We start from the raw sequence: 24110 nt of genomic DNA, 5'->3' as shown, positions 1-24110 counted from the left end.
TGCAGCGATATGCCATCCCATTTGGTTTGGGCTTAGTGGGACTATCATTTGATTTCAACAGGTCAATGACCCAACACACCTCCAGGCTGTGTAAGGGCTATTTTAGCAAGAAGGGCAGTGATGGAGTGCTGCACCACATGACCTGGGTTCCACAATCCCCTGACCTCAACCAAATTGAGATGGTTTGGGATGAGTTGGACCGCAGAGTGAAGGAAAAGCAGCCAACAAGTGCTCAGCATATGTGGGAACGCCTCAAGACTGTTGGAAAAGCACTCCAGGTGAAACTGGTTGAGAGAATGCTAAGCGTGTGCAAAGCTGTCATCAAGGCAAAGGGTGGCTATTTGAAGAATATCAAATATCAAATACATTTGGATTTGTTTAGCATTTTTGGGTTACTACATGATTCCATTTGTGTTATTTCATAGTTTTGATGTCTTCACTAGTATTCTATGATGTATAAAATAGTAAAAAAATAAAGAAAAACCCTTGAATGAGCAGGTGTTCTAAACTTTTGACCGGTAGTGCATATAAATCGAGTACCAAAATCTGTGGTGTATTTTAATTTAGTAGATTTGATTTGTCTAACAAAGTTCATTGACTTTCTTTCTCTGTCGTTATGTTAAATCATATGCAGTAAAAAAAAATTAAAAAAGAGCATCTCTACATTCAGGTAGATAGTAAAGATATGGTGGGTGAGTTTGATCTGATGAAGGCTCGATCTGCTGGGATTGGGAATCCATAAAAAGGACCAAAGGTCGAGCTGATAGCAGCGTGACTCTCTGTCTGGGAGACTCAAGTCTCTCTGTACCAGAGGCTTTTGGTATTTTAGCTCTCTCTCACCGTAGCAGACGGAACACAACCTGGTCTCTGTCTCTTTCGCTTCTAGGCCAGGACCCTCACAGGGTAAGAGGTTTTTATCAGTTATATATATGTGCACTGCTTATATCAATTATTATGATTACCTCTCCGTTTAATTACTGTCAATTTAAACATGCTCGATGAAGTTGGACTTGTTTTGGTTATCTTTCAATCAGTCTTGTGTGACATTTTTTTCTTTGCGAGGTGAGTCCATGTGATTATTACCATTTCATACAGTTATAGTAAATGTAAAAAATAAAGTTTTCTTTATTTCGCAATGATAACCAATAGCATGTCTTGTTCCTTTTGCATGGATGATAGTTATACGGATCGATAGGATATGTGACTTTAATTGCCGCAGGTTTGCATATTGATTTGTGCTATTATTTGATAGCTCAGTGATAAGAGCGTCTGCTAAATGACTTAAATGTAAATGTAAATGTAAAAGAAAATACCAATTCGCACACGCACTGCCAAACTGATCAGGCAGGCAACTATGTTTGTGTTGAAGAGAGTACTAAGGCCTACTATGTGAATGTTGTTTCAGATTCTACACCAATAGCATTAAAAAAAGCAAAGTGGCTCTAAAAACATCAAAAAAATGAGTATTCTCAAGAAGAGTATTCTCAAAGAGAAGAAGATCAGTAAGTTGTTTACTATTGCTGATTCAGCATTGTGACAGACTTCCTATGAGGCCTCTATATGATATGTAACCATGCCTGTAAGCCCCAGTCGCTGCATATGCACATAAGAAAAAATTCCTTATCAGACAGATTTCATTTTAACCCATGTAAAATGTGTGTAATCAATTGACAAAGTTTGGTTTTGTGTGCATGTGTGTCAGAATTCGACGATGTCGAGGAGAGTGCAACGCAGAACAGCTCGATCGGGGCAGTACGATGGGAACTGCCAGAAGACCTACAGACTCACAACTCGGCACCTAAACTACAATTGAGCAGCAAACCATCCAGACAAAAGGTACAGGATGTACATTACAGTCAGAGAGAGGGAGAGAGAAAGAGAGAGAGATTGAGAATAAATGATATGGATAATGGCAGTGAACGTGAGAGACAGTGAATTGACAGCTTGATTTTATTTTTTCAATCTCTTTCCTTATAGGGCCTAAAGGACCTGCGTAGCCTGCAGGACTGTGTTAGATTCATCACACAGTGGAAACAACAGGTGGAGGTCGTCTGCAAGGTAGGCCTGAGACTAAATATTTAGGGTCTACAAGGTAGGCCTGAGACTAAATATTTAGGGTCTACAAGGTAGGCCTGAGACTAAATATTTAGGGTCTACAAGGTAGGCCTGAGACTAAATATTTAGGGTCTACAAGGTAGGCCTGAGACTAAATATATAAGGTCTGCAAGATAGGCCTGAGACAGAAGATCTGTCTGGGCTGGGCCTTACTGTATAAGGTTTGGTTAGGTAGGCCTGAGACTTAGGGACTGGGTCCCAAGTTGGGCCCAAATCCTTTGTTGTATGTATATTTGTATATTTCTTGATCGGTCTTAATTCGTATGTGTAGGAGTACTGAAACACTGTATGGGAGCCGGCATTCTGTTGTAGGGTAATGTAGATTGACAGTTGAAATCATCAGTTACCCCTAGGTATACACACGGTATACTGGTATGTATAACACCTTTTATAAACTGGATGGTTCGAGCCATGAATGTTGATTGGCTGACAACCGTGGTATATCAGACCGTATACCATGGGTATGACAAAACGTTTATTTTTACTGCTCTAATTACGTTGGTAACCAGTTTATAATATCAATAAGGTACCTCTGGGGTTTGTGATATATGGCCAATATACCACAGCTAAGGGCTGTATCCAGGCACTCTGCGTTGGGTTGTGCATAAGAACAGCCCTTAGCCGTGATATACTGGCCATATACCACACCTCCTCAGGCCTTATTGCTTAAATATACTGAGTAAATGAAGCAAAAAGAGTGTAAATTAATCTCTGTTTTAAATGTACTTTTTGAAAGCTTTGTGGTTGCTGAGCAGATTCAATTGAAACACATGTCAAATTCTATTGAGTCCCGTTCTGACTAAAATGAGACAACTCAGCTTGATGTCTTAGTTTTTTATGGCTTAATAATGGAGTTTATTTCATGCTGTTAGAAAATGAATTTCCTGGTTATGGATTTGTCATTATGGTTTCCTGGTTGAGTTCTTTCGTTGTCTGCTTATGGATAGTAAATCACTTCACATCATTTGAAGAAACTAAATGAAATCACTAAAGGAAACCATGCTTTGTTTTGGATTTGATCATTTGAGCTAAATATTATGCATCATATTCTATCTACAGTGTATGCACTGTATGTCAGTACGGCATGTAGATTATAGAAGGTCATATGTCCCCTTAATGAAAAACTACGACGAGATTTGAATCTGGGACAAGGAGATGTCGAAGTACAAAATCCCCCAAAACCAACTGATTAAATGGATCGCCCTTTATCTTAACCTTTATCCTGAGTCGTAATCCAGAATGGCCCTTGACAAGGAAATAGAGCCTTTCACTGTGGTTGTTTTATGGGTCTTTCATAAACGTTGCTCAGGACTGTATGCCATAAATCCATGGATCACTGTGGTTGATAAAAAAAACTGTATAATTCTTATGAAAGAACTTACCAGATACTGGATCTAAATTTGGTGGGGGAGACGCTACATCAGCTCATTTGGGACAGGAGTGGGTATGGTGGGCTGACATATGAATGGGAAGAATCTTTGGGGCAAATTACAGAACGTCTTGCAAACCTTGCTTCAAATACTATTTGAAATAATTTAAAATATCTGTGCTTGATTGAGCGTGCCTGACTTAATGGACCAATAGAACAGTCACACAACTGTAAACACCACCCATCTAGACTCTAGGCAGGCTAGAGGAAACGCTCAAATAGTATTTGAGTGTAAATTACAGTGCTGTGTAAGTCAACTTGTTGTTGTGTGTTGTTCTGCAGCACAGTAAGAATGTCAGAGTGGACCAGCAGAGCGAACAGAGTCTGGAACAGTGTCGTAAACTCATCCTCCAATGGGCAGAGGAGTTGAAGAGAGTGGACACAGTGAGTGGGTTACTAACAATATTCTCACAAATCTCATCTCGAGCTACTTGCATATTCATACTGTAAAATATGGATGAGGTTGACTTGGACATGACAGAAAAAGAGTGTGGGGGGGAGTGATCTCCTATACTTTACTACGATGTGAATAAATCAAACCAGGATGATCAATTGAGCATCCATTAATCTTACTCATAACAATTATGTATTTCATTTATATGAGACACTGACACAAACATAATAATTGGCTATAATTCATATGTTTTACTCTGTCCCACAGAGTCCCTGGATACGGGAGAGCGGTGACCTCATTGACCTGGAGAAGAACAGGGAGGATCCTGAACCCTCCACACAGGCAGAGCAGAGGATCATGGAATGGGCTAAGGAGCTGCAGAGTGTCACAGAGGTGTGTGTGTTTTTGCCAGCCATAGCCAACATTTCTGATTGACACATATCATTGGTATAGGTAGAGGTTGCCTGATCTAAGGTCAGAGTCAGTCTCAGTAAGATCAAATTAATGAATGAACCTTGCACTGTTTGTGTCCATTCAGAGATGTGGTCTGATGAGGGATGAGCTGACCCAGATGCTGAGACGGCTGGAGTTGAATAAGAAGAAGCTGGTGACTCTCCTCCCCTTCCTGGAGTTCATCACCTGGTCTCTACTGAAGGAACAGGACAGCAGCACGGTGAGGCACACAGCCCTAACTCTATGTTCAATCCTGACCTGAAACAAAACCCTAGCTTAATGTCCACATGCTAGTTCAACCCTAACCATAACCCTGCCACCTACACATTTCTCTCAAACTTTGTAGGATCCAGTGTTATTAAATATCTTTACTATTTCAAGCTATGATTGGTACCATTTACCTTTTTCAGGTGCAAAACACACCATTTGAGTTAGGTTTCGATTCACCTAGAATATTGTCCTCGGATAACATTTTGTCAATCAAAAGGGGAGGACAGCTCCAGATAAAGTTCATATACGCAAGCAGTGATAAGGCAAGCCGCCTAATCAAAGGGGCTATAGGCCAGCCAATATAAATCGTTATCAGATCAGACAAATCATCAGCAATACTTCATGCTGACCTTTCTATTACCGACAGTTGAGTCAACAGTTTTGGAATGAAATACTACCCTCTAGAACTGCCCATTGGTATCAAAGTGCCCTCCTTTATTACTCCTGTTCATGCCCTCTAGCCGCTGCTCTCTTTCTCAATCATCCACATCCACTGGCATTGCCCCTAATTCTGACGCAACCCTTCTCTTTGCTTCTCCTATAGGGTATCATTCCCCAGCTATGGCTGGCTACGAAACAACGCACCTGGAAAACAGGTATGCCCCCCCCCCCCCTCCCCTAACATCCAAATCTCTGTTTTCTGGCTGTGAATGTTTGAAAATGTATTTTTTACATTTGAATGTTATTGAGGTATCTTATCTTCTTCTTCTCCTGAATTGACAGAAACACCTAAGTACATCCCAAACTCAGTGTGGAACTGGATCTGCAGTGCTTCGGGTAATTATGCTTCATTTGCTGCATTTCATAATTCAGTACAGTGTTTTACCAACTCAGGTACTCCCAACAATGCATATTTTTGTTGTGGCCCCGGAAAAGCACACCTGATTCTACTTGTCAACTAATCATCAAGCCCTTGACAAGTTGAATCAGGTGTTTTTGTCTGTGGCTACAACACAAATGTGTGCTGTTGGGGGTACTCGAGGACCGGAGTTGGGAAATCCTGCAGTAGAGTGACATGAAAATGTATTTAGATGGACAGATTTGATTAGATTTTTTTCTTCTTTTAACACAATTACAGCCACACAGGTGGACACAGTGCTTTCAAAATAACAGAGGATAATAGAAAAAAAGGTTTGCACAAATAATTTCAATTGTGGGTCCTCTATTGCCCTGAAACTACACTAAAACCTCTCCTCTCATGTTGTCCTCCTACATAGTTGACATTAACTTGGACCCTATGACCAACCACCCATGGCTGCTGCTCTCAGACGACCATAAGAAGGTCCAGGAGGCTCACTGCACGACAGAGGCGGTCTTCAGCACACAGCGCTATGACTGCTGGCCCTGCGTCCTGGGCTGGGAGGGCCTGTCCTCTGGACGTCACTACTGGGAGGTTACCCTGGCCAACAACGGATACTGGAGGGTCGGTCTGACCACCGCCACGTCCAAACGCCATGGTCGCTTCCCTATGACCCCCGCAGAAGGCTACTGGGCCCTGTGGCGCAGCACGAGGCAGTTCTACGCCTGCACCAAGACTGAGACCTCCTTGCCCATGGAGATGCTTCCCCGCAAGGTGGGCATCTTCCTGGACTACGAGGAGGGTCAAATCTCCTTCTACAATGCGGAGACCCGGGCACACATCTATACATTCACGGATAACTTCAAGGAGAAGCTGTATCCTCTGTTTGCTCCACTGGATGGACGCACCCTCATCACCATCTCATCGCCGAAGTATGTCACAGATGTCGACTAGACCTCCCCATACCTAATCTTAGAACCTGAAACTCATGTGTGTCAGAAGAGCCTACCCTCTACCCATCATAGGGGCAGTTCCTGCTCGCACTGGACTAAAAAACTAACTCAATGAAGATTCTCAGGTTTAGGCTTAATCAGTGTGAGGGAAACAACCCTATGGTGTACAGCAACATTGATCCTGGAACCGTGACCTCAAAATATCTGTTAAGAGCCCTCCTATTGCCTCCATGGACGATACATCTAGTATCTATTTAGTGTCTCTGAAGTATATATTTAGTATCTCTACTGAACAAAAATAAACACAACATGCAACTATTTCAAAGATTTTGCTGAGTTACAGTTCACATATGGAAATCAATCCATTTAAATAAATTCATTAGGCCCTAATCTATGGATGCAGGGGCGCAGCCATGGGGGAGCTAGGCCCAGCCAATCAGAATGAGATTTTCCAAGCCTCCCAAGTGGCGCAGCAGTCTAAGGCACTGCATCGCAGTGCTAGCGTCGTCACTACAGATCCGGGTTCAATATTGGGCTGTGCCACAGCCGGCCCGCGAGTCCCAAGACGCAGCGCACAATTGGCCCAGCATCGTCCGGGTTAGGGGAGGGTTTGGCCAGCAGGGATGACCTTGTCTCCATCGCGCTCTAGCGACTCCTGGGGCAGGCCAGGCGCATGCACGCTGACAGTCACTAGGTGTACGGTGTTTCCTCTGACACATTGGTGCGGCTGGCTTCTGGGTTAAGCGAGCACTTTGTCAAGAAGCAGTGCGGCTTGGCGGTTCGTGTTACGGAGGACGCATGGCTCTCGACCTTTGCCTCTCTCGAGTTCGTACCGGAGTTGCAGCGATGATCATGCTGTTTAAATCAGCTTCTTGATATGCCACACCGGTCAGGTGGTTGGATTATGTTGACAAAGGATAAAATGCTCACTAACAGGGATGTTACCAAGTTCTTGCACAAAATAAGCTTTTTGTGCATATGGAACATTTCTGGGATCTTGTATTTCAGCTCATGAAACATGGGACCAACACTTATTAATTTTTGTACACAATATATATGAGGAATGAACAGAACTTCAGTCGGTTTAATAGCCATCAATATGAACTAAAATTGATCAAGCTTGGACCAATCACTTTATGAAATATTCTCATCATAATAATGTAACGTGAGATGTATTGCCGATGCTTTTACATTCCATCCATGCTGTCACACTTACTAATACATATAATCTGTATATACAATAAATCACACAAAGCCAAACAATGAAAAGTATTTTTTTTTCTTTAATAATTTTATGAAAAAGTCCATGTATTTCTGTTGCAGTGTAATAAATTGTTTGTTTGGTAGATATTCTGGTGTGTATACACTTTCTCCTAATAAAAATTAAAAAGGGTACAAAAACATTTTAAAGATACAAAATTACAAAAAAGTTAAGAATCAATAATTGGACCTTAAAAAATATCCACCTAAGGCTGCAATTAACACTTTTTTACTAGATTTCTGCAGTGTCTTACAAACTCCTGTTCTGAAAACAGCAAGCATCTACCCGTGAGGGGAGTCTATTTGGCAGAACAGTAGAAGGTTCTCTACTCCAAACTTATTCTAGGCACACAGGACCAAATCAGCTACTCTTCCAGTAAGGCTGTCTTAAGACACTACCAAAGCATACATCATGGTAAAAAGGGGTTTCGCAGAACAGACATGTTGAGCTAGACACGTATAGGCAGTGGCAGGACAAAAATACTCAACTTTACAGTTCACAATATAAAATGACTTGGGAGGTAGATGTTCAGATGTTCACCCATTATTCAAGTGAGGATCTTATCAATAGGCCTTGCTAACTAAACATCATCAGTTATGAACCACAGTCAGGCCCCTGTACTCTAATACATACTTTTCTTTCATATGCAAAAATGACTGAGTGATGGCCATGCTAGGTTGTTAGCTAAATGTACAGTGCAGAGAACACAGGGAAATGCACGTACTATATAGAAAAGTAGATCATTTCACAATTCTACAAAAAGCAAGACAGTCTCACAGGACAGGAGTTCATTGTCCTCTGAGAGTGAGTAAAACTATAGAACAGGGAATCAGGATCTGCATGGGCCACCAACCAACTGATATGGGCAGCTTTGGTGCGCACAAGCATGACAGAATAATAACCTCAACCTGCACTTAAGAGACCTAAAACAGCTTGCTAACATAAGGCTAGTAAGCTGCAAGCATCAACAGTTCAACCGTACTTGCATTCCCTCAATCAATAGAAAGGAAGGTTACTTGGCAGAACAGAAACTAAGCATAACGGGTTAATTCTCTCTCTCTCTGGTTGTTCCACCTCAAAAAGCACAAGAAAGAGAATTAACACTCACCATCTCAGATTGTTCTGAAATCAATTCTGTAGTTGGTAACAGATATGATTAGCATTCCTGAAACATTTTGTTGAAATATAATTTAATCTGAGAAATTAAGTTTATTGATTGCACCCAAATTGACAATTTGAATATGATTCAGATAACACAATATAGAGCTCCATACTACTTGTCAAACGGAACTGAAACTGTATACTGGATGTTGGGGGTGGGCGTTTGACATTTAGGTGGCGTTTGACATTTATTTTGGGATTCATCATGTCTTACTCATTGGTAGGAAGAGGTTTTAGCCAAATCAGATGTTGGGTACTATATTTCTTAAATATTATCTGAATCCTATCAATTAAAAAATGGCCAACTTGGGTGCAATCAATAAGCTTAAATTCTCCAAGATAAAATGTACATATCAACAAAATGTTTTAGGAGTGCCAATCTTACCTGTTTCTAATTACAGAAACAATGTCACAACAATCAGATGGTGGGTGTCATGGCTTGCTGAAATGACATGGAACGACTCGCTCTCCTTCTCAGTCAGAGTCGCTCTTCTCCTCCTTCACCAGTAGTTTCTTCCCTTTCTTCGGCCCCACTCCGAAGTCCCGTTTGGCAACTCTCTTGGTGAGGCTGTAGGGGATTTAATGTTTTATTTGAATAAGACTCGGAAAAGGAAACGACCCACACACACACACACACGAGAGAGCCAAATGCACAAAATGGAGAATTGTAATGTTGCATAAGGGAAAGAGAGCGGGAGAAAGCGAGGATGTGTGTCAGAGAAGTGAGTGAACTCACCGTTTCTGACGGTATTTTTCAGCGTCGGCAACAGGCACCAACTCACTCAGTTCAAGACTGTCATTGAACTTCTTCAGCATCTCATATTTTTCCTTCCCTCGAATCTGGATGGGCAGATGAGCCCAGTTACACACAGTATACACAAACAGCCAACAGCAGACTAGTGACTAGGCATCTCTGAAGGGGACGAGACAAACTTCCATTGGTCTGTTCTCTGAGCAGTTACCTGAAGAGTGTAGATCTCATCGTCACTCACAGCAGGGGAGGACTTGGTCTTCTTACTGGCCTCAGGCCGAGGGGCAGGCAGGGAGGCCTCCTTCATAGCTTAGAAGAACACAAACATGACACACACGATGAGGAACTGCTCACACTCAGGGTCATAGGTCAATGTCAACCTTTATCAGCCATCATCCAACTTTAAAGTCCAATGTCCAAAGATCTGGCATCTTTCTTTTTGCCATTTTATGTTAATCCAAACCCCAAGACCACCGCTTTAAGATTGTCAGGATCAATTACCACGTTTGATTCCCTGGGCAGGCTTGGTCTTGGTCTCCAGGGTTGTCTCCTGCTGCTTCTTCAGGTTGATCTCCTCTGTCTTCCTGTCTCGACCAGGACAGGCACACACACGCACCTCAAAGGAGCGCCGACCCAGGAGCTGCCCCCTGCAGAACGGGAGAGGAAGTTCCCACCACTGTCATACTATGACAAGACATTAGTTGGGGGGTCAACCCAGGACCAGGGTTGGGGTCAATTCTATTTTAATTCAGTCAAATGATGCTTTTCTAATTAGTAAAATGTAACAATGACTGAATGTAAATGGAACTGAGAAAAAACCCTGCAGAGGAGAGACAGGCAGGTAGAGAAGACAAATCAAAGACAATCAATGGAGCAACAGTCTAAAATGGACTATTAGATGACACTCACTCCTGTGTCTCCAGGGTGATGATGGTGAGGATGGGTCTGCGGTTCATCCCTCCCATACAGGAGCTGTTGCACATGAAGTTGTAGAGCACAGTGGTACACTCTGATCCCACCTGGGAAACCAGATAGAGAGACAGCTGTGACTGATGGACACCCCCCAAACACACGCTCCGCTCCCCCTCTTACAAAACATATACAGTGCTGTGAAAAAGGATTTGCCCCCTCTCTGATCCTCTCTACTTCTGCATATTTTTGAAGCGGAATGTTAAGCAGATCTTCAACCAAAACCTAATATTAGATAAAGGGAGCCCGAATGAACTAATAACACTTACATAAACAAATGTATGCAACACCCAATACCCTTGTGTGAAAAAGTAATTGCCCCCTTACACGCAACTGGTTGTGCCACCTTTAGCTACAATGACTCCAACCATACACTTCCTGTCGATGTTAACCAGTCGCTCACGTCACTGTGGAGGAATATTGGCCCACTCTTCCACGCAGAACTGCTTTAACTCAGCGACATGTGGGTTTGCAAGCATGAACTAATCGTTTCAAGTCCTACCACGACATCTGAATTTGGATTAGGTCTGGAGACTTTGACTAGGCCATTCCAAAACTTAAAATGTGTTGCTTTTTAGCCATTTTCATGTCGACTTGATTGTGCGTTTTGGATCATGCATGACCCAGCTGCTCTTCAGCTCACAGACGGATGGACTGACATTCTCCTGTAGAATTCTCTGATACAGAGCAGAATTAATGGTTCATTCTATTAAGGCAAGTCGTTGACCTTTGGTGTAAGGTTCTTACTGTGTAATGCAGTGTTTGGTTTTTGGCAGGCATAATGGGACACGTGTCGTCCAAAAAGTTATACTTTGACTTATCTGTCCATCGAACATCCTTCCTAGAGTCTTGATGATCATCCAGGTGCTTTTTGGCAAACTTCAGTCACTTTTAAGGATGAATGCCATGTTGAAAGTCACTAAGCTGTTCAGTACTGGCCATTCTACTGCCAATGTTTGTCTATGGCGATTGCATGGCTGTGTGCTCGATTTTATACACCTATCAGCAACGGGTGTGGCTGAAATAACAGAATCCACTAATTTGAAGGGGTGGCCACATACTTTTGTACACACACACACACACACAAGGGATGTAACGTTTCACCGATACGCATCAGTCCCCAGTTCAAATGTTAAATATACAAAGTGCAACCGATCCAAATGTAGCATGCATCGGTCAGAAAATCGCTTAAAACGTTATCACTCATCGGTTCACAAAATGTATATGCTCATAACCTTTTATCTACCTTCCAAAAATACCTCTCATCCTTCGTAACAACTGATGCCTCCCCTATGGATGTAACTACGTTGACATTCATTGATCTACAAGTCATTTTGCATGCCGAACAACCCCAGGCAATATCTGTAGCCTAGCCAAACTGCGGGCTGCTTCCTGGAGTGGCCTATTCCTGATCTTGCACATCTGCACGGCCCCTCCAGAACTCAAATGCATGTAAAAATGGCTTGCACAATATTAGGTTTTAGTTGAGTGTCAACTTTTTATTTATTTTTTATTTCACCTTTATTTAACCAGGTAAGCAAGTTGAGAACAAGTTCTCATTTACAATTGCGACCTGGCCAAGATAAAGCAAAGCAGTTCGACACATACAACGACACAGAGTTACACATGGAGTAAAACAAACATACAGTCAATAATACAGTAAAAAAACAAGTCTATATACAATGTGAGCAAATTAGGTGAGAAGGGAGGTAAAGGCAAAAAAGGCCATGGTGGCAAAGTAAATACAATATAGCAAGTAAAACACTGGAATGGTAGTTTTGCAATGGAAGAATGTGCAAAGTAGAAATAAAAATAATGGGGTGCAAAGGAGCAAAATAAATAAATACATTAAATACAGTTGGGAAAGAGGCAGTTGTTTGGGCTAAATTATAGGTGGGCTATGTACAGGTGCAGTAATCTGTAAGATGCTCTGACAGTTGGTGCTTAAAGCTAGTGAGGGAGATAAGTGTTTCCAATTTAAGAGATTTTTGTAGTTCGTTCCAGTCATTGGCAGCAGAGAACTGGAAGGAGAGGCGGCCAAAGAAAGAATTGGTTTTGGGGGTGACTAGAGAGATATACCTGCTGGAGCGTGTGCTACAGGTGGGAGATGCTATGGTGACCAGCGAGCTGAGATAAGGGGGGGACTTTACCTAGCAGGGTCTTGTAGATGACATGGAGCCAGTGGGTTTGGCGACGAGTATGAAGCGAGGGCCAGCCAACGAGAGCGTACAGGTCGCAATGGTGGGTAGTATATGGGGCTTTGGTGACAAAACGGATAGCACTGTGATAGACTGCATCCAATTTGTTGAGTAGGGTATTGGAGGCTATTTTGTAAATGACATCGCCAAAGTCGAGGATTGGCAGGATGGTCAATTTTACAAGGGTATGTTTGGCAGCATGAGTGAAGGATGCTTTGTTGCGAAATAGGAAGCCAATTCTAGATTTAACTTTGGATTGGAGATGTTTGATATGGGTCTGGAAGGAGAGTTTACAGTCTAACCAGACACCTAAGTATTTGTAGTTGTCCACGTATTCTAAGTCAGAGCCGTCCAGAGTAGTGATGTTGGACAGGCGGGTAGGTGCAGGTAGCGATCGGTTGAAGAGCATGCATTTAGTTTTACTTGTATTTAAGAGCAATTGGAGGCCACGGAAGGAGAGTTGTATGGCATTGAAGCTTGCCTGGAGGGTTGTTAACACAGTGTCCAAAGAAGGGCCGGAAGTATACAGAATGGTGTCGTCTGCGTAGAGGTGGATCAGAGACTCACCAGCAGCAAGAGCGACCTCATTGATAGGGCTGCCGCGGTGACCATATTACCGCCACACTGGCAGTCACGAGTCATGAAGGCTGTCAAATTTCACATAACCGTTTAGTCGCAGTAATTAGGCTTCTCCAAGCTCTGATGCTGCTGATGGTCACTAGTAGCCTACCAAACTTGCTAACTGCCTGGTACTCAGCACTCTATTGTCCCTCTATTCACTCTGACATAAATTAAAATGTGATCAAAAACCTAATCAAACACTTAATGAGAGCCCATGAGCTCATGTTGCGCAACATTTCTATAGGCTATGTAATTGAGCGAGAAAACAGGGTGATGGCCTCTACTAAATAGAGGAGGATTTCATCAGCTTTCTATAGGCTAGGCCTACTATATTTATTTTTTAACTTTCCTAATATTAAGCACATTGCTTATATTTACAACAGGAGTGTAGCCTACCTGGCTGGCATGAAAATGAACAACAGGAAAAGCGTCCTCCATTCACTATTTTAGTGCATAGATTACATGTATTTTTCCCCTGCTTCGAGACAGGTGCACGATAATGGTCCATTCTAAATCAAAACTAATTTCACACACATTTAGTATATGTAAAGACAAGGTTAAATCAAGAATAGTCTGATGGGTGACAATACTAGCCTATCACTTGTGAATTATATATGGAACATTCGTGCTTATGGCCTACTGCCGTGTGCACATAGCTGCGCTTATAATGTGAAGTAGCCTAATAGTCTATCAATATTTTAAGCCAAACGTTCTGATCTGTTGCGTCAGCCCTCACTGAGTAAAAAAGTTGTTTGATGCTAGTGGTTCTATTAACTGTCCCAGACTATGTTTAGAATATTTATTTTGCACAGAATAGAATGTCAACTTCTGTACTATGGAGGATAGTAGATTGGCTAGTGCTAGTGCTTTCGCTGTTCGTTAGGCCTACTCATCTTGTTGGCTGACGAAAAATACATGTGGACGATTCTTCCAATATCTTCAATATGCACCTCAGAATTGGATAAGGACGTGTGCAGTTAAGTCCCTGATGTGTCTGTCTTCACTTGTAGCCTGTGAGAAAGACCCGATCGTGTGATAGAGAGACGTGTGAGTGAGGTGCTTCATTGCAGGCAGCACTCAAGGAGAAGGGCCACAAAAGGCATGGCTTTTCTTTAGGGTGCATTATGGCCACACAAAGGGGATGCTGCCCGGGAAATCTGCTTCTCAAATTGTGAATGAGAGACAAAGTGTATACAGCCTGCGCAAAAAAACAAAGCAGAGCTGATGCCTTTCAAGTGACTTTTTTCAAATCAGAGTTCATGCAGCCTTACAATGCATTAAAATCAAAACATATAGCCCAACGTTTATAGAACTGAAGTTACATTAATAACTAAATTAAGCATATAGGAATACATATTTCTTTGTTAACCGCTCAATGAATAGCCACATGTGCACTCCCTCAAATCGTTTGAAGAAAATATTATTTATATTTGATTAATCTTTTTTCAATTGTATTCTTCATACAACAAAACAATGTCATGGAATTCTAAGCAAATCTTGTCTGTTAAATGAACTAGTGTATTACAGCCATATGGCATAGCCAGACCAGGACGACTCAAGAGTATGCTATTCTGTTCTTCTGAAATAGACTACATTTTCTTCATATCATGTTTCTTTAGACCCATCTAAAATAAATCATGGATTTATTGTGAAGGTGTAGGCTATATTACATAGATATAGATTTAGGACCTACCTGAGGCGGCTCATAGGGGACGAGCACACTCTGTCTCAGAGTGTTACGATCCTCCATATACTCTGATCGCTGGTTCCCCTCAACTCTGACCAGGTGACCTCGCGGGGCAGGACCTAAGGCACAGAAAACACGAGTATTAAGCGACACACTGAGGATATCCTACCAGTCAAAACATTTGCGTTACTCATTCAATAGGCAACAAGTATAAAATGACGTTTAAACTCCTATTATAGTGTGGACCCTCTATACTGCATCAAAGCACATTCTAGATCAATCTAACATGTTTTAGTATGGGTAAGAGTAGCCTTTCCCGCTGTGTTGTGTACCTTCATTGTTCTCGCTGGTACTCTGGTGGTGAGGGCAGCGTCTCACCACGTCAGCCACGTCACTCAGCTTCTTATAGATGGCCAGGGCTCGTACCACTGCCCCAGGAGGAGGAGGGTGGTCCACCACGATCTGAACTGGACAAGTCTTCGCCAACTGGCAGAACAACTTGTTCAGGTCTGGCGAGTACTGGAGAGAGAAAGAGTTTGTTAAATCAAAAATAATATATAGGTCTTTGTTTAACCTGTCAGCATGGTTCTAATCCCAGTGTGATAGATATTATGGCAACAACATAGAAACTTCACCATACGAAATTTGGTCACTGGATCCAAACGGCGGGTGTCCTCATCCAATTCAGAGGTGCATATTCTCGGATTCCGAGGTGCATATTGAAGATATTGGAAGAACTGTCCACATTTACTTTGTCAGCCAACAAGATGAGTAGGCCTAACGAACTTCTATTTTTCTGATAGTTTGATTGAACTCACAAAATTATCATGTATACATGTCCAAAATTCACAAAGTAAATCCGATTCCCCATTGTTCTTGTCTGACTCTGCCCTGAACCTTTCCAAGTCCCCTTTGAAGCGTCAGACAGTAGAAAATGTAGTTATTTCTGAGCACTTAGTTTAGATCTAATTAGTGAAGGAAATTTGATCATTACAAGTAGTTTGGACAAAAGAGGAATCTCTTTACCTTCTGTGTAAAGTCCTCTTGATTCTTATCAACTGTATTAAAACTCTAGGCTGCTGTGACAGCCCAGCATCCTCCAAATAAACATCACTCCTCTCCTGATATACTCTTCAGATTATGAATGAGTCCCGGTTGAAATATTCTGTAGAGCTATCAAGCTGCTCCCCCAGTTCATATGGCCAGGACTGAAACCCCTCCCCCAGCCCTGCTTTGAGGCAAGTCAAGACATGTCCTCACAGGCAAACTTTACCATTGCCATTTAAACCTTATGCTTACTATGCTTCATTAAAACATTCCAGTGAAAGTATTATGTTTTACGACAGTACAATGTTAGGCATGATTAATATTACGTTTTTTTAGCCGCCACATTGCAAATGTACCATTATAAAGTAAATGATATAGCTCCCATCACATTTACAATGCCTGAATACAATGAGTTACATTGTACAAGTTTGATACCAACATCAGTAACATTGTTGCAAGTAGAAGACGTTTATGCGAATGTAACCATTTCAAATTAAACTTAATTTAATTTGAAGTCTTTTTCAGATTTTATTTCACAAAAACCCATAATCTCTTAAACACTGAACAAAAATATAAATGCAACATGTAAAGTGTTGGTTTCATGTTTCATGAACTGAAATAAAAACAAAATGTTTTCCGAATGCACAAAAAGGTTCTCAAATGTTGTGCATAAATCAGTAATTTCTTCTTTGTTAAGATAATCCATCCACATGACAGGTGTGGCACATTAAGAAGCTAATTAAACAGCATGACAATTACGCAGGTGCACCTTGTGCTGGGAACAAAAATGCCCCATTTTTTTTTGCAGTTGTCACATAGATGTCCCAAGTTGAGGAAGCGTACAATTGGCATGCTGGCGGCAGGCATGTCCACTAGAGCGGTTGCCAGAGAATAAAATATTAATTTCTCTACCACAAGCCACCTCCAACATTGTTTTAATTGAGTTTGTCAGTACATCCAAAAGTCATCACAAACGCAGACCACTTTTACGGCATTGTGTGGGCAAGCAGTTTGCCGATGTGAACAGTGTGTGCAATGGTGGCAGTGGGGTTATGGTATGGGCAGGCAGGCAGGCATAAACTACGGACATTTTATCGATGCCAATTTGAATGCACAGAGATACCGTGACAAGATTCCACAAGCCACAATCAATAACCTGAGCAACTATGAAGGAGATATGTCGCGCTGCATAAGGCAAATGGTGGTCACACCAGATACTGACTGGCTTTCTGATCCACACCACTACATCATTTTTTTTTTTTTTGTGACCAGATGCAAATCTGTATTTCCAGTCATGTGAAATCCATAGATTATGGCCTAATGAATTTATTTACATTCACTGATTTCCTCCAAGAAAATCTTATATTATATTTTTGTTCAGTATATAATCGATATGCTATGTACGAGATACCTACTGGTGATGGAAGTAAGTTACTATTATAAAAAGACACTAAGACCAATATGAGATATTGTAATATCAAGCCCACACCTCATGTGACTTGTTTATTGTTTACTCCATGTGTAACTCTGTGTTGCTGTCTGTTCACACTGCTATGCTTTATCTTGGCCAGGTCGCAGTTGTAAATGAGAACTTGTTCTCAACTAGCCTACCTGGTTAATTAAAGGTGAAATAAAAAAATAATAAATATGTGTATACCGCCACATTAACATGTGAACACCATGATCACATCCCCAAAAACATGAATAAAACATTGGGTGTCAAGGTGCTAATAATTAAGAATAAGAGTGTAAAAAGAGAACGGGGAGGTGTCGTGTTAGTTAAATCTCTTATAGCAAGGATGGGGTTGTTGAAATCATAAACAAACCCGTCGTGTCTTAGGACAATGCCTTGTGAATCAGTCTTAAAAATCTACCAGATAGAGAAGGGCCACCATGAGACTTGTCTAACATGTTGATGGGCCAAGTTGTTCAAAGATTTAGGTTAAATCTAGCAATTGATTTTACAATAACAGAAAAGGATGATCCTGCCATGTTCTTGTGTGGCAAGGCTCCCTCTTCCTCTTTGAGACCTTCTGCTACACCGCACAGATAAAGTAGGACTGGACCTTATTTAACTTTCTGCAGTGGCCCAGGTAATTTACTATGTGCATTCAACGGATGCTTAACTGGATGCGTTTGACTATATACTCGTCTGCAAATGTATGAATAGAATCTAGGACGATTAAGTGTCACAAAAAAAAAAGGACTACCTTGTTGACCAATGTTGAATGGAATGTTAGTTATATTCAAAATGATCAACTCAAATGACAAAAACTACGGTGCTATACCGGTGCATTTCCATGTAAAAAGCCCCATGAGCACTAACGTGAAGTCCATAGGAGCACATCGAATTGTGTCAAATGAATGCTAAGAGTCTGTTTGTTAGAAATGAAGGCATATGTACATTTCTCAAACATTTCCCGTCGGAAAAAACATGTGAAGGCTTTGATATCTGGTAAAAACAGATGGAAAAGGGATCTTAGAAATACATAAACACAATGTTGAAGTGAAAAGACCCCTGACAACTAATATCAACGTTTATATTTAGTTTTGCTGAAATGTTTTGCCTTCTGTAGGTGTAAGAAATATTGCCTAGTGTCGTGTCATTCTGTTACCAAAACCCCCCATATTTTGAAGATATTTTCAAATCTCTCCCTCATGAGGGACAATGAAAGTTCACAGAAGTAACACGTTACTAAGAAGCCTTTTGGACATAGACTTGGCGCTCCGGTACCGCTTGCCATGTGGTAGCAGAGAGAACAGTCTATGACTAGGGTAGCTGCAGCCAATTATATTGCCTTCCTCTGACACTGCCTGGTATAGAAGTCCTGGATGGCAGGAAGCTTGGCCCCAATTATCTTAGTTTAACTAGGTACGTCAGTTAAGAACAAATTCTTATTTACAATGACAGCCTAGGAACAGTGGGTTAACTGGGACGTACGCACTACCCTCTGTAGTGCCTTGCGGTCGAAGGCTGAGCAGTTGTCATACCAGGCATAATGGCTAGGGAATGCGCTTGTTTGTGTTGTGTAACTGGTTAGAATGCCAAAACGAAAGACCCCCCCACAAAAAACCCAGTTTCAATTAACTGTTGACTGCAAAGTAGGCCTACTTGGCAGAAGAACATCATGATGAATTGCCTATCAATCAGGTGGGCATTTGTTTTGCCACATACATGCAGCACAGAATATTTTTTCCCAGACATCAAAAGTGGTCTCCTGATGTGGTTTAAGCACTGTCGTGGACCAATGTCGTTCCTATGAAAAAGTGTGATTTTTTTGTGAAAACCTGAAGAAAAAAAACTGGGGGGAATCAGAATTCTTCAAGGAAAAAAAGTCTTATTATTATTATTAATTATTCATTTATTTTTGTGAAAAAATTAAATACAAATATTTTAAAGGCCCTAGATACATAGGTGAGGGTGTCAAATCCCTTAGACTTACTGTGCAAGTGACAGACTTGGCTGTGCTGGACTGGAGGAAACGTAGCTGGAACCCCAGGGCCCCGGGGTAGTCAGAGGTGGTTGGTACGGTGGAGGTAGGTGGCGAGCCAGTGTCCAGGGTAGAAATGGAGGGCTGGGGTGCAGGCTCCGTTGCAGACACCTCAAACAGACTCGGATCAAATTCCACCTGGAGAGGGGCCTCCATCATGAACTGCATGTAAGAGAAGTATGTTTTTCTTAATACAACGGATGGTATCAGAGCAATACCTAAAAAGATGGTTAGGTAAATAGTGCACTGCAATGGAGAGACCAACATCTGTTTCCAGCAACAACGAAATTGTAACTTGAGACAACATTAAAATAGTACATAGAAATAACATGCACAAGGAAAAATTACTTGCTGCAGTGAAACGTACATTATCATATCCCACCCAAGACTCGGTTACAGGTGGTTGAACTGCCCTGATATGAGAGAGAGAGAGAGACTTTAAAACAACCAAATGCAGACATTGATCATGCCACAATTCAACAGTTCAGATTGTCGAAACTTTGGAGCTGATGGTGATAGCAACAGCTGCTTTGCTTATGTCTACACTCACCAATGGTCATAACCCTGAGGATGGAGAGACAAAACTGAGGTAGAAACAAAACATATTTCAGTATCCGATTCATTCAATTGTAATACTGCACGTTTTTTCTTACATCAGGTTCAAATTCATTTTCCACAGGTCCTCGAAAGACTCCTGGCTGAGGGGAAGAGACACGTTCTCCGCCAGATCAGCCATGATGTTGTTCTCTAGCACCTCAAAGCAGCACGCAGGGAAGAAAAGCCAAGCAGGGCTGAAAGGAGACAAGCAATTAGAAACATGCAATATGATAAGAATGAGATGAAATAAGCGTTACAGTATTTACTATCTAACGTTAAACAGGATAAAATACAAATTGCAGACATATCAAAATGCTTAGCTCGTAGTAATTAGAATGGTAGGGCTCAACATGCTAAGTGTGGTTCAAAACGTTGTCTTTCATACATAACAGGCTCACTTCCGTGTTATTGCCACGATGACTATGCAATAGCTAACAAACGTACATAATTTCAATACAATCTAACGTTAACTAGGTATAAAACAATGCCGACGTACAATCTCCCTTGCTAGATAACCCCCATTCAAGTCAGTCTCATAGATCAAAGAAGTAAGTACAGTCATTGGCTACCTGAATGATGTATAACAAAACCCATAAGCCACAAACCAAGCAATGTTCTCTAGAAACTAGATTGCTCTGATCATTTGGTGGTGGACGTGAACTAACTTACCTTCTTCGATCTGATTACCCCGAAACTCCTGATTGCAGTGTTGCCGGTGAAGTGTAGCTAGCTAACTCGGTATTTGTAAATTCACATTTGTTATTGCCGGGGGTGTTAAGTTTGCCAGCACAATATGTTTATACTTTTCTTCCACGCGTTGGGGAATCCCCTAAATTTGACCTGTAATATGGGCGGAGTCAAATGGGTCATCCAGTCAAATCCAACCAACGAAAAGTAAATGAATTCAAATCAAGACTGCGCCGAGGGGATCGAAATATTTATAATATAATTTGAGTGATGTAAATTATAGTAAACTTTAAATAAAATACCAAAGGAATATTTTCATGTTGTATGACCAAGTGTTGATGGGTGCGTTCCAGAAATAGTCTCCCAAGGAAAACGGACAAGTTTGACATTCCAGATACATTAGAGTTGTCCCGCTAGCAGTGGTGTAAAGTACTTAAGTAAAAATACTTTAAAGTACTGATTAGGTCGTTTTTTGGGGTAACTGTACTTTACTATGAATATGTTTGACAACTTTTACTTTACTACATTCCTAAAGAAAATTATGTACTTTTTACTCCATAAATTTTCCCTGACACCCAAAAGTACTCGCTACATTTTGAACATCCTTGGCCACCCCTACTGCTTCTGATCTGGCGGACTCGCTACACATGCTTAGTTTTAAAATTATATCTGAGAGTTGGAGTGTGCCCCTTGATATTCGTAAATGAAAAAAAAAAAACTAGAAAATGTGAGCTTTGCTTAAAAGAAGGAATTTGACAATATTTATACCTGTACTTTTGATACCTAAGTACATTTTACCAATTACATTTACTTTTGATACTTAAGTATATCTAAACCAAATAATTTCTCAAGTTGTATTTTACTGGGTGACTTTCACTTGAGTAAAAGTAAAGATACCTTAATTGAAAATGACTCAAGTACAAAAATTGGGTACTTTTCCACCACTGCCCACTTATAGTGGGGGCTTTGCGCTCAAGGAATACTGTAACACGGGCTGGTGTCTACACAAGGCCCAAGTTTTTATGGTACAGGGAGCAGATCCTCACCTTTGCACCACAGGATCATAACATTTAGCAATAACATTTAGCAATCTGTCAGCTCTCTCTCCATCTACAATGAAACTTGCAAAGGCATGAATAATCTGGAACGCACCCAAATGGCCTGTCCAGAGCTGATTATTACAAAAGTGACATAAAATTAAGAGAAGATGCTTTTATAGATTCAAATGAACAGAATTACAAACCATTTACATGTCCACTTCACCGATCATACACCCACCTTCATATGAACTTGGACAGTGAAGCTACATTTTTTTACATTTGGCTCGATACTCCAGCATGTTGAATTTTCATAAATATCTGTTTTAGCACTTTATGTATATAGTCCCATCCGAGTGCCTTCATTTCTAAAACGGTAAATCAGATATGTATGAAAATACCCTCAAATAAAAAGGTGACAGTCTGTACGGTTGCCACCTATGAAACATTTTGATTTCAAAATGCTGGAGTAAAGAGCCATTTTAGCTTCACTTTCAAAACACAGGTACATGCTGGATTGCAAACCAAAAACACCAGAAAGAGTGGTGTGACGATTTCAGAGCCTCCATTTCATTATATTTACTGAAAAAGTAGATCGACGTTTCAGTGGATATTTCATCATTTTCTTGACCATCTCAAAGTCAATACAGGCTACATAGTTATAAAATCCAACTTTTCAAACAAACTTTTGATATAATCAGATAAATGTGTAGACAAATACTTTACAGGGAAAACAGAGAGATTCTCTGAACATCCCTTTCTGCTTCTCTACCACATGGGCACATACAATGGCTCTCTGTCACAGGCACATTCCCGGACATGGTGAACAAGACTGACAAACAATACATAACTAACAAAACCAATACATGCAAGTAAATAATACATGTATAATTCATTCAAATAATTATTGTAGATAATAGGCAGAATCTACCGCACACTTAAGTCAGATTAGTGAAGGCGCTGGAGGCAAATCGCTAAACTGGAGAAACAGGAAAAACTATCCACACACTTCCAGACAGATGCAAATTAATTTTAATAGTAGCTGAGCTTTCGGTCAGTCGACCTTTACCTTAAAGTAAATTATTCAAATAATTAATAAAATACTTTAAAAGCCTAAACACTAATGTATCAGTGTAAAATATATTTCTCAGATAGAAAATGGTACTAACTAATTACATCAAAAAGAAACCATACGTTTAATTGAAATATGTATAAATTAACACAATTAAAATTGCTCGAATGCGTAGAGTGTTCATCGAATATATCAATGGCAACCTACTCCTGCAATTGAATCACCCACCTGTCATCGGTGACGCCTGGAAAAGTAGTAGAGAAAGAGGTCTCCGTGAGTGGGTTTGAAACTCTGGGGAGATGGAAAGATTGAGGGGTTGCATAGAGATCCATGATAAACAATAGTGAACAAAAGACGTAAAATTGCTCCTATAATTCTGACTAAAAGCCCGGAAATGGAGGTTTGGTCTGGGTATAGTCAAATAGAAGGTCAAAACATCAGGAAAAGAGCATCATTGGTAACCAATTGTATTGCTTGAACAGTTTCGGAAGTAGAAATCAACCGTTTTTTTTTTTTTTTTTTAAGTAAAGGAACACCCTCACGAAGACCCCGTTATCTGTGAGGAAAATGTATAAACTTGAAGGATATTAGCCGATAGCCACCATGATTGAATGACAAATATAGGAAGAAAAAATTTTGAGTAGTTGACGTCAAATGGAAAAGGAAAAAGCTATATACGAGAGAGAAAAAGGAAAACTAATATAAATATAAACACTCACTCACTCCAAAAGCAACTGTACAAAATTCACAAAGATACATCACCCACAGAAAAAGTCAAGTCATCCCAGTGCTTTCAACTACAAGAAAACAGACTCAGTGATTCATTCAAATAACACACAGGTTTCAGTTTCATCAGTCCCATAGCAATGTGAAGAGTAAAATCCAGAAGGGAACAGGTCGAATCCAAAAACAGTAGGCTATATTTTGATATCTCGACCTACTTATTTTCTCTTAAGTTGAAATCTGAAACATGACGAGTCACTGGAGAGCAGGCCATTTTTTTTGTCATTTTTCGCGCTCTCCCTAACCACTAAAAAGTGCATAATCAACTTCCGCCCTTCTTCTCTCCCACAGACTGGCATATATTCAAGACTCTTCTGCATGTGATCCTTTAACAC

General features: G+C 40.8%; 2 protein-coding genes across 3 annotated transcripts; one reads left to right on the top strand and one right to left on the bottom strand.

Moving 5' to 3' along the window:
- The first annotated feature begins 799 nt into the window (after positions 1-799).
- Positions 800-7761, top strand: LOC115135428 (E3 ubiquitin-protein ligase TRIM39-like). Its single transcript, XM_029670112.2, has 10 exons — positions 800-903; positions 1406-1502; positions 1703-1836; positions 1978-2058; positions 3827-3928; positions 4206-4331; positions 4477-4611; positions 5206-5257; positions 5385-5438; positions 5879-7761. The coding sequence occupies exons 2-10, from the start codon at positions 1460-1462 to the stop codon at positions 6412-6414; spliced, it is 1263 nt and encodes a 420-aa protein (XP_029525972.1). The 5' UTR covers positions 800-903; positions 1406-1459; the 3' UTR covers positions 6415-7761.
- Positions 7677-24004, bottom strand: tp53 (tumor protein p53). Of its 2 annotated transcripts, XM_029670106.1 has the most exons (12): positions 23934-24004; positions 23221-23283; positions 20253-20390; positions 19967-20012; positions 19552-19761; positions 15394-15580; positions 15068-15180; positions 10496-10605; positions 10088-10233; positions 9798-9895; positions 9572-9675; positions 7677-9403 (listed from the first exon to the last, which is right to left on the bottom strand). In XM_029670106.1, the coding sequence occupies exons 1-12, from the start codon at positions 23999-24001 to the stop codon at positions 9310-9312; spliced, it is 1377 nt and encodes a 458-aa protein (XP_029525966.1). In that variant the 5' UTR covers positions 24002-24004; the 3' UTR covers positions 7677-9309. The 2 variants fall into 2 exon arrangements, with proteins under 2 accessions (XP_029525966.1, XP_029525967.1); XM_029670107.2 differs by lacking the exons at positions 23221-23283; positions 23934-24004 and adding an exon at positions 20866-21045.
- Positions 24005-24110: the final 106 nt, after the last annotated feature.

The sequence above is a fragment of the Oncorhynchus nerka genome, linkage group LG10, assembly GCF_034236695.1.
Source record: "Oncorhynchus nerka isolate Pitt River linkage group LG10, Oner_Uvic_2.0, whole genome shotgun sequence".
Classification (NCBI taxonomy): domain Eukaryota; kingdom Metazoa; phylum Chordata; class Actinopteri; order Salmoniformes; family Salmonidae; genus Oncorhynchus; species Oncorhynchus nerka.
The sequence above is the reverse complement of the archived record's forward strand: the minus strand, read 5'-3'. Positions and strand labels throughout refer to the sequence as shown.

Coding starts and splice junctions, on each gene's coding strand:
- tp53 (XM_029670106.1), bottom strand. CDS start 24,001: ATGACAAAAAAAATGGCCTGCTCTCCAGTGACTCGTCATGTTTCAGAT. Junction 20,013..20,252: donor AAAATGAATTTGAACCTGAT/GTAAGAAAAAAC, acceptor CTCTCATATCAG/GGCAGTTCAACCACCTGTAA. Junction 9,896..10,087: donor TGCCCAGGGAATCAAACGTG/GTAATTGATCCT, acceptor TGTTCTTCTAAG/CTATGAAGGAGGCCTCCCTG.
- LOC115135428 (XM_029670112.2), top strand. CDS start 1,460: ATGAGTATTCTCAAGAAGAGTATTCTCAAAGAGAAGAAGATCA. Junction 2,059..3,826: donor AGGTGGAGGTCGTCTGCAAG/GTAGGCCTGAGA, acceptor GTTGTTCTGCAG/CACAGTAAGAATGTCAGAGT. Junction 5,439..5,878: donor CTGGATCTGCAGTGCTTCGG/GTAATTATGCTT, acceptor CCTCCTACATAG/TTGACATTAACTTGGACCCT.